The sequence below is a fragment of the Peromyscus maniculatus genome, chromosome 5, assembly GCF_049852395.1.
Source record: "Peromyscus maniculatus bairdii isolate BWxNUB_F1_BW_parent chromosome 5, HU_Pman_BW_mat_3.1, whole genome shotgun sequence".
Classification (NCBI taxonomy): domain Eukaryota; kingdom Metazoa; phylum Chordata; class Mammalia; order Rodentia; family Cricetidae; genus Peromyscus; species Peromyscus maniculatus.
Window position 1 is genome coordinate 64,024,365 of NC_134856.1, and position 10,294 is coordinate 64,034,658.

General features: G+C 47.1%; 1 protein-coding gene across 1 annotated transcript; it reads left to right on the forward strand.

Annotated features, from left to right (window-relative positions):
- Positions 1-2,132: 2,132 nt before the first annotated feature.
- Positions 2,133-6,521, forward strand: Gjd4 (gap junction protein delta 4). The gene is made up of 2 exons (XM_006973900.4): positions 2,133-3,596; positions 4,576-6,521. The coding sequence occupies exons 1-2, from the start codon at positions 3,533-3,535 to the stop codon at positions 5,592-5,594; spliced, it is 1,083 nt and encodes a 360-aa protein (XP_006973962.1). The 5' UTR covers positions 2,133-3,532; the 3' UTR covers positions 5,595-6,521.
- Positions 6,522-10,294: the final 3,773 nt, after the last annotated feature.

Here is a 10,294-nt window from a genome sequence, read left to right on the forward strand (position 1 = left end):
TGAACGAGGATGTGGGTGCTGAGAACTAATTCAGGTTCTCCGAAAGGGGCTCTTAACTGATGAACCAGCCCCAGATGAGCAGATCTTTGGTGATTGTGAGTGTCTTGTGTCTTGGGTTCTCAGGTCATACACAACCAGGCTGTGAAATGTTCTGTCACTAGAGAAACCCTGCATCATTCAGGACATGATGATGAGAAGCATGTGATGAGCCTCCCAGGGTAGGAATAGGTGTCAGCTCATCTTCATTCATGGAGTAGTATGGGTACAATGGGCCATGAGTTTATGTAAGTGAACTAACAATATCTATTAAACATATAAAAGATGTGTGTGTGTGTGTGTGTGTGTGTGTGTGTGTGTGTGTGTGCCAATAAAACACACACAAAACATTTTGGTGGAAGAAATGTTACAACCAGGGGTTAACAGGAACCAGCTTTAGTTTAACCTGGAATTCCCTCAAAGACTCACCCAAGTGCAATTGGCTTGATTACTTGTCTATGGTGCTATTGGCAGATAATAGAACTTTTAGGAGATGGGGTCTAGTGGGAGGAAGTTAGGTCATTGAGGGTATGCTTGGGGTGATAGTGAAGTCTTGGGCTCTGGTTTCCCTCTTTCTCTGCTTCTTGGCTACTACAAGATGAGCAGTCTCCCCCACCACATGCTCCCGCTGTGAAATCTTATGCTACCACTGGCCCCAAGCAAGAGGACCAGGTGACCATGGATGGAGACCATGTGTTAGAAACCTTTCCTTCAATGTTATGTTGGGTATCTGTTACTGTAAATGGAAGCTGGCTAATCCAGAGCCCCGCATTTCCCTCAGGCAGTCCCCATTCATAAAGTCAATGTTTGTGGCAACTGTAGAGGCCATAACTACTATAAATTTGTCCATTTTTAAATTTCACTCCCCATTTATTCAGTAACCCACTGGTGATTCAAAAGTGAATTGTTCAGTTTCTTTGTGTTTGGATATTTTTCTGTAGTTTTTTTCTGGCTGTTGATGTTTGGTTTTATTCCATTATGATCTAATGACTGCATTTATTTTTTAAGAGCCTCCTATAGGCCAAATAATATTCTAGAAACTTATTTATATTATCTCTTATTCTTCGCCCTTAATTGAGATTCATTATCCTCAAATCACAGATGTGAAAAATGTATCATCTTCTCAAAGCAGCTATCCTGTGAAAATGTGATTGGGGGCGTGAAAAACGTAGTTAAACTGTCAAGCATCACGAGGTCTTGATGGAAGGCCCCTCTCAGGCTGCTTCCTGGCTTCTCAGCTGTTTCTTGTTGTTCGTTGTTTTTTTTTTTTCTTTTTTGGGGGGGTGCCACCCAGCTCCCCAGTAAATCACTCACGGAGATGTATTCATACTTATGAATGCCCGGCCTTATTTTGGCTTAGTTTCTAGCCAGCTTTCCTTAACTTAATTTATCCCATCTACCTTTTGCCTCTGGGCTTTTCCGTTCTCTTTCTGTTATAAATCTCACTCTTACTCCTCCTTCCATGGCTGGCTGTGTAGCTGGGTGGCTGGCCCCTGATGTCCTCCTCCTTCTCTGGCTCCTAGCTTTCCTCTCCTCCCAGATTTCTCCCTCTATACATTCTCTCTGCCTGCCAGTGCCTCCAGTCCTTTCTCCTGCCTTGCTATTGGCCAGTTCTCTATTAGACCATCAGGTGTTTTAGACAGACACAGTAGCACAGCTACTGTGAAGCTTCACAGAGTTAAACAAATGCAGCATAAACAAAAGTAACACACCTGAAAACACTCTGCTACAGTTTCTCCTTCTGCACTGCCTTCTAAGCAGCCAGCCTGCCTCTCATCCACCCTTGACCCTTCTGCTTTTTTCTCCTCCAAGTCCATGTCTGTCCTCACTGTCTTTTTTTTTTTTTTCCTCTCCACAACTATAGGCATTTTTGCTCTCTGGGGAGCTGGAACCTCAGCTCTGTCCCACAGAAAATCTCAATAATTATTTTGAGGTTTTTCTATTTTAAAAACACCATCAAGAGCAGCCTGTGTGGACAAAAAGACATTCTTGTTTCCTTGATACTTGCACTGTGGGAATATATATATATATAAAACATATGATGTATATCATATAAAACATATTATATATAATATATATAAACTGAGTCTTCTCATTTCAGGATGAGGCTGTGGGGAGAGAAACAGTGACTTCTCTGGCAGGTAGGGGACAGCTGGAGTTCTATCAGTGAAGACTTCCCAAGTCATAGTCTAGACCTGGCATCCACACTGAGGTGCAGATCTGTGCTTACCTCAGTGATGCAGGAATTAGCAATAAGGTCAAGATCTTTGTGGGCTGTGGGGTAGTAGTAGCGATGGTTATGCTATATAGAAAGGGCAAAATGAACATTTTAGGACTTCCTTCACAAGTGGCTGTGGACATGTTTTGAAGGAGGAAATGGTTTTGTGTGTTCATGTGTACATAAGTGCCATGAATGTACAAATGCGTGCACATGTGTGTATGCATATGGATGTCAGACATTGTCTTTCCTATTGTCACGATGAAACACTATGACTAAGGAAACTTATAAAAGAAGGTATTTAATTGGGGGCTCACAGTTCCAGAGGGTTAGAGTCTATGGCCATCATGTCAAGAAGCATGGCGGCAGGCAGGCAGGCAAGGTGCTGGAGTCATAGCTGAGAGCTTACATTCTGATGCACAAGCAGGAGGCAGAGACACAGAACTAATGGGGGATGGAAAAGACTTTGGAAACCTCAAAGCCTACCCGCAGTGACACACCTCCTCCAACAAGACCACACTGCCTAGTCCTTCCCAAACAGTTCCACCAACCAGGGACCAAATATTTAAAACCTACGAGCCTATGGGGGTTAGTACCAGCCAAACTACCACAGACATCAACCTTGGGTGTCGTACTCAGGGGCTGTTCACCTTGATTTTTGAGGCAGCATCTCTCATTAGGACGTGGGGTTCACCAATTCCATGAGTCGTGTCAGCCAGTGAGTTTTTAATCTTGTGCCTGCACACTTAGATTAAAAGCATGCACCACCATGCTTGGCATTTTATGTGGGTGCTGGGGTTTGTGCTCAGGTCCTCATGCTCATACAGGAAATGTTTTACCAACTGAGCCATCTTCCCAGCTCCCATATAGAAACAGTTCATTGGCTAATTAATTGAAGTTTTCTTTCTCGGGTTAAAAGTAGCTGTTTCCATTGCATCCCAAAGTGCCTAGCTCTCCTGATGGAGACATGTAAGCACAGCCAGCAGCCTGGAATGTCCTGGGAGGGTAAGAATAGCCACACAGAGAGACGACTCCTGCTCCCGAGCCCCACAGTTGTCTGGGGTGGTGTCTCATTGGCAAGCAGCTTAGGGCTGCCTCAGTGTGGAGACGGGAGACCTGACCTGCCAGGCCTGGGAGCACATCTTTATTTCCACAGCTTGGCACTCACCTTGAAGTCTGATGTAGAAAAAAAATGTATTGATTTTTTTTTTTAAACATCCTTGGGGTACACAGACCTCTCAACCCTCCAGCAGCCCAGGCCTGTGGCTTTCTGCAAGCATGGAGAACTTGGACTTGTTGGGGTTTCTCATTATCACCTTAAACTGCAACATGACCATTGTGGGTGAGTCTTGGGGGGGAAAACCCCAAATCTCGTTCTGGTTGTATTGCCATATTCAAATTGAGTCCTTTTCAAAAGTTTATCCCAATTCAGTGTGTCTGACCCACTCCCAAAAGAAAGGCCAGTGTATCGTGGTGGTGTGGGAACCCTGGCAAACTTCACTGGGGTCATACCTTGCGCCCATCAACATGGGAGGATGTGTATGTGGGGGGGTGGAGGAGGGCAGACCTGTTCTCTCAGCATCTGGGTTCTGAATTTGAAGGCAGAATCGGGAGGAATAAATGAGAAAGTAATGCTTCTGTTGTGTCTCCTCATCTACCTTTTAGGTTTTTATCTCTGAAGATTATGTTATCACTATGATGATAAGGACCCTATAGGCTGGGGTCATAAATAAAGGAGACAGTGAAATTACCCACTTTCGTTTGCTCAGCACGATGAAGGCAATATGCTAAGGTCCTTTAAAAAGCTTAGTCCCTAAGAACGGTGAGATTGAATCATATCATAGATTTGCTCAGACAAAATGCTCTCTGGATCTTTCAGTCCAGGCCATGCAAAGGCATCATTAGCACGTGATGCACTTTACAGATCTGCTCACTGGAAATATCTTACTAATAATTTCAGGGCTGTTCCTGGTATAGCAAAGGCTTAGGAAGTAATCACCCTAAAGGGGTGGTGAGCTCAGTGGTAGAGTACTTTCCTAGCATAGCATACATGCAACAGTTTCTGGTTTTGATCCCTGCTGCTGCAGGGGTGTGTGTGTGTGTGTGTGTGTGTGTGTGTGTGTGTGTGTGTGTGTGTGTGAGAGAGAGAGAGAGAGAGAGAGAGAGAGAGAGAGAGAGAGAGAGAGAGAGAGAGAGAGAGAGAGAGATGCCCCTATTGCTCTGAGTGCTACTGACTTCCCAGGGCGTAGTAGTTAAGCTGCTGTGTGGAGGCAGCCTTCTGCACCTTGGACACTGATCCTTGGACACTTGTTCTCGCCTAGGCATGCTCTGGCTGGTCGTGGCGGTCCTGCTGAGGATGCTGGTAGTGGTCTTGGCAGGGTCCCCTATCTACCAAGACGAACAGGAGAGGTTTGTTTGCAACACCCTGCAGCCAGGATGTGCCAACGTCTGCTACGACCTCTTCTCTCCAGTGTCGCCGCTGCGGTTCTGGCTGGTGCAGAGCCTGGTGCTGCTCCTGCCTTCCGCAGTCTTTGGTGCCTACGCCCTGCACCGCGGCGCGAAGCTGGCTGCGGAGGGAGCCTGCAGGCCCCGGGTCCCAGACCTGTCTGCCGCCTACCTGGTGCACCTGCTGCTGCGCACGCTGCTCGAGGCTGGCCTGGCTTCCCTGCATTACTTGCTCTTCGGCTTCTTTGTGCCCAACCGAGTTTCTTGCTCGCGCGTGCCCTGCTCAGGGGCTGTGGACTGCTATGTGTCGCGGCCCACGGAGAAGTCCCTCCTGATGCTGTTCGTGTGGGCCGTGAGCGCGCTGTCCTTCCTACTCAGTTTGGCCGACCTGCTTTGCAGCCTGAGGAGGACACGGAGGACCACACAGGGGGTGAAGGGCGAGGCCAGACCGGTCTGCGAAGTCCCCACACTTCCCCCTGGTCTCTTACAGGACCCCCAGGGCTGCCAGAGCCATGGTCAAGTGGACCGTGGGGGCGGGCAGGAGGAGCAGGGTGTGCCTGAGTTCCCCAGTGTGTGGACAGCAGGGCAGGACGGCGACATCCACGTTGGTCAGGCCAGTGTGTCAGGGCGGGCGGGGCATTCAGACCAAGATGATAGTGAGGCCACTTCCTCAGCTGGCGACAGGTTAGCTGTGGCTCACACAGAGCATGAGTTCAGATCCCAGAGAGAGCCTTCTCTGGACCTAGGGGGCAAAAACACTCAGTCAGGTGAGCTCCCCTTGGTCACCCAGAGCCACCTGGCCAGGCACTGTTTGGGCCAGCCTCTGGCTCCTGGTAGGCTGGCTACCTCCGGCAGCGCCCCTCACCTGAGAACCAAAAAGTCTGAGTGGGTGTGAAGACAGCCACGCAGAGCCCACTTACCCTTTCCTCAGTACGGTGCAGAGGTCCCTTCATCTTGTGTTCTTGCTGAGACCATTTTAGGTTTAACTAGAAATGTGATCTCCTTGATGTAGAATGTCATAGAAAATTACCTAACACTATTCTAGGAACCTGAGGTCAAGATGCTCCAGCAAACTTAACTTCTGTTAAACTGCCTGCGTGTGCAGACCTCCCCCTATACCCACCCACTTAGCTTAGCTTTTATTAAACTGCTTGTTTAAGCAAAACCTCCTCCTGCAATTGCAGACCAAAATACCAAGATGTGAGTTTTGCCTTTAAAAACCCCTTACCCTAAAAAGTCAGGGCTACACTTGGGTCACAAATACCTGGGTATAGTCTCAGCCAGCTGTAATAAAGACTTTCAGTTGGCTATAAATTGTGTCTGAGTGGTCATCTCTGGTAGGCTCCCCAGAATGGGAGCAGGCTGTGCCTATGAAGCTAAAATCCTACAGTGAGGGATCAGAACCTGAGATTTGCTCCACAAAGACAGCATGCACTTCAGCCACTGGGTGGGTGCCACAGGAGGAGGCAACATTCTCAGCAAGGGATCAAAGCTCCCTTCACTCATCTGGACTTCAGTTTTCTCCTTTGAGTGATGAGGGACCTAGACTAGGGTGTTCTTTGTTGCTCTTCCAATTGAAGACTCTGCCAGAGTATGGCCATTGGTTATGCTAACATTCTAAGGATTGCAAGTAGTCTTTCCAGCTTGCTGAATGCCCAGCATAGCTTTTGATAGGCTGAGCTTTAATAGCAAAAAAAAGTCTGTGTTGCTATAATAAAATACCAGAGACTAAATTATAAAGAAAAATGTATTTTTTTTATAGCAACAGAGATTGGGGATTCCAAGATTGGACTAGAGAAGTCCTTTTAGCTGTTTCATAGCACAACAGGGAATTCCATGGAGAGGTAGAACAGCATGCCAACTTATGTCTCTCTCCTTCTTCTTCTTGTTGTAAAATATTCTTACTTATTATTATGTCCATGGTGTGTGTGTGTGTGTGTGTGTGTGTGTGTGTGTGTGTATGCATACGTATACACACATGCACCGTAATGTGCTTGTAGAGGTTAGAGGATGACTTTGAGGAGTCAGCTCTCTTTTTTACTGTGTATTTCAGGAATTGAACTCAACTTGTCAGTTTAGCATGACATGAACTGTGACCTGCTAAGTCATTTCAGGCCTTCTCTTCTTAAAAAGTCATTAATACCATCATGGGGCCTCACCCTCAGAATATCACCTAATCCTAACCACCTCCCCAAGGCCCGTCATCAGATACCATTAACAGGAATTTTGTGATTAACTTCCCAGTACATGATGATTGTGGTTGTTTTGCTGTGTCAGCATGACTGTGAAGGTCACCCTGAAGCTCACAGGTGGAGGCATCCCTCCCCTCTGAGCACACTGCAGCTCTCAGTGGCTGTAAGGTTTTCAAGCCTTGAAAGATCTTACAGTGGTTGTCAAAGCATGCACGAGACCTGTGCCACCATACACTAGACGACCAAAGCCCAGGATGAAGATGAGAGTCGGGTACTAGGTCCCACTCCTGGCCATAGCGCTCTGGTCAATTGTTAGCTTCTGGGAGAGGGAGAATCAGATTTCTGCAAGGGTCTAGCCCCTGGTCCACCAGCCATGCTCCAGTGGGAGGCTGCACATCCAAGAACGTTTGGACGGCACAAATGCGTCTTGTTGTGGCTGGGGGACAGAAAGTTGGGTGACTGTGGGGATAAGTCTGATCAAAACACCTGTATGAAATTCTAAAAGAACTAATACCATTTTAAGACTTTTTAGAAATTATGTAAGATGAAAATGGGGAAACAGTCTTAGACTTTATCCAACAGAGCCCCAGGTGGTACTTTAGGGATCACTTTGCCCAGAGTCCCATCTATCTGCTCACATGGAAGGGGCAAGAGGGGCCCATAGGCCCGACCTGGAGTGGGCACTGTCACATCTAGTTACACGCTCTCTCCAGAACTTAGAAAGGTGGTGGGGAAGTCAGAGGGACCGTTAGCTGGTGTGTGTGTCTCGGGCAGGGTTGTTTCTGGACACCTGCTTCCTAGGAAACATTCAACAGATCCCTGCGCTCAGCATAATGGGCTCCAGTCACTGGTGGGTTCCTTGAGTCACATATTTGACTTGAAAAAGGTTTCAGGTGGTACTCAAGTTTACACTGGGGGAATCCAGTGTCCTTTCCTTCAGAAATGAAAAGCTGGGCATGGTAGTACATGCCTTTAATGCCAGCACACAGGAGGCAGGTGGCAGGATCTCTATTAGCTCAAGGCCGGATTGATCTACATGGTGAATTCCAGGCTAGTCAGGGCTACACAGTGATATCATGTCTCAAAACAAACAAGCAAACATAAACAAAAACAAACCCACAAATGAACGAACTGAAAAATCAGAAATGGCAAGTTTGAGGAAAGAGAAAAGATTAAGAATTTTCTTAATTTGTGACCTAGAACCCAAATCTCTGGTACTTTGGAGCGCGCACACACACACACACACACACACACACACACACACACGGCTGGCGGGGGGAGCATTAGTGTTGTTCAGTTGTCTAGGTTTTACACAGCAAAAGCCTCATTAGATACTGCCTGATTTCCCATGGACATCAGCTCAGCAAGTTTTCCCAGCTGGTGTGGAGGTGCCTCCTGAGACAGTTCAGTGAAGACGCGAACCCGCCAGTGGATCCAGTCTCTGAACAGACAAGTAAGTAGTGCTGGGTGCCCATGGAGACGAACGTGAAAGCAGGCTCTGGGTAGCCCAGGAAAGTGTTACTTATGCATTTACTAAGTACCTCGCTGGCACATGCAGCAATCTATGCTGAGAACTTCTTTCCAGTTTTCTGGTGTAAATTCAGCTCCAGGAATAACTAGCAGCATGGCACATTAAGGAAAGGAAAGGGAGGCCTGCAGGACTGTAGTGTAAATCCTGTGGCTCTCACTCCATGCCAACTCCGGGGCTGGCTTCAAAGGGCTCTGGTGAATTTTGCTGGCTATGTAGGGGATAAGGTTGTTTCCCCAGGAATGAAGAGGATGACAGACACCCTTCTTGAATTTCGTGTGTGTGTGTGTGTGTGTGTGTGTGTGTGTGTGTGTGTGTGTGTCTTTATTAGCATATATGACTGTGTACTTGTGTGCATATATCTCCGTGTATGTGTGCGTGCATGCGTATGTATGCAAGTGTGGTTTTCTTGCTCCCAACATGTATACAACAATCCCTTCCTTGAGGAACTTTAAACTTGACCTCCAGCTCTATAGTTGGTCCCAGAGAGAGGTGAGATGTTAAGATTACACAGCCTTATAAGATGAACCTGGGCGAACTTCATTTCATAGAGAACTGAGGAAATAAAAGTCATATGCCAATTGAGTATACCTCTGTGTAAAGCATTTGTTTAGTGAGCAGGACATATGTTTGATCCCAAGCACTGAATAAAACCTAGATTTTAGTAGGAAGGGTTTCCTTCTTCCCCAGACTGAGGGTCTGAGTGTGCCCCCATCACATCTCTGGTTACCATCTGCCTCTTTGGCTGAAAGATCACCCATGTGTCGCTGGGCAGCTCTTCTTCCCCCAGTCTCTCAGGCAGAGCTGCTTGTCCTCCAGACAGACCCACACACAGTCATCAGTAGGCTAACAAACAAGACTTTTAAACCTGTGGAGGAAGTTAATAAAGCAGCATTTATGGAACATTGGTTCTGCATATAAATCTACTTCGGTTCCTTTCTGAGAAGCTTTAAAGCTCTGCATATGCTGCAAGCAGTCAGAAAACTGAGGTGGCGTGAGCCCCAGTGCACACACACACACACAGAGCCTCTCAAGTCCTCCAACCCCAGCAAACCGCTCCCTCTTCACAGGGCTCACAGAACAGCAGCAGGTGACACCTGCTTTACTGAGTGAGCATGGGAAGCCCACCTGGTTAACCATGGAAACCTCAGGGCAAGGATTTAGTCATGTGCTCCCAAAAGACGGCTCTAGGGCTGAGATCACAGATGTCCGACAGACCATTGTGAACGAGCCTTCAGGAACTGATGACATTTGGCAGGGGAGAATGTTAGCTGGACCCGGTAAGGCTTCCTGGATTTCGGTTGCTCCCAGTCTCACCAGCAGGGGCCTCTCTTGGACCACAGTTAAGTTCCAATAGTTAAAGGCACCAAAACAAAACATCAATTTGTTCTCTCCACATGGATACATTGCTGCCCATACATTTCATTTTCATCTTTATCTTCTCTGCTCAGAGAAATCAGGATTTAAGAATTCTCTGCAGTCCATCTGGGAATTTTATTAGATTGATTTTAGGCAACAGTATGATAGGGGCTTGGGAGTGAGAAATTAGGGGATAATGGGAAACTGTGAACAATCTAGTCTCATAGCACAAGCTCATTGCACAAGACAAGAGATCACCTTTGTGAGTCTGAGATGCAGCTCCTAGTTTTGACTTTCTTCCTTTGACTTTGCTCACATGCATCTGATCCCCCTTCCCCCCCTCCCCCAGCTTTCCACAAAAACTGAAAAGATTTCACTTGAAAGCTGGACCTGTAATGTAAATGACCACCAAGGCAGATGGTAGGGAGGCGGCTAGATGCTGTAGCCCTGGAGTGTGGCTACTCAGAGCTGTTGACCAAATGTAACAATGGGACACTTCTTCTCCATTCCATCTGT

Excerpts from the sequence above, each read along its gene's own strand:
- Gjd4 (XM_006973900.4), top strand. The coding sequence starts at position 3,533 with ATGGAGAACTTGGACTTGTTGGGGTTTCTCATTATCACCTTAAACTGC. Across the intron at positions 3,597-4,575 it reads CTGCAACATGACCATTGTGG|GCATGCTCTGGCTGGTCGTG; the intron begins GTGAGTCTTGGG and ends GTTCTCGCCTAG.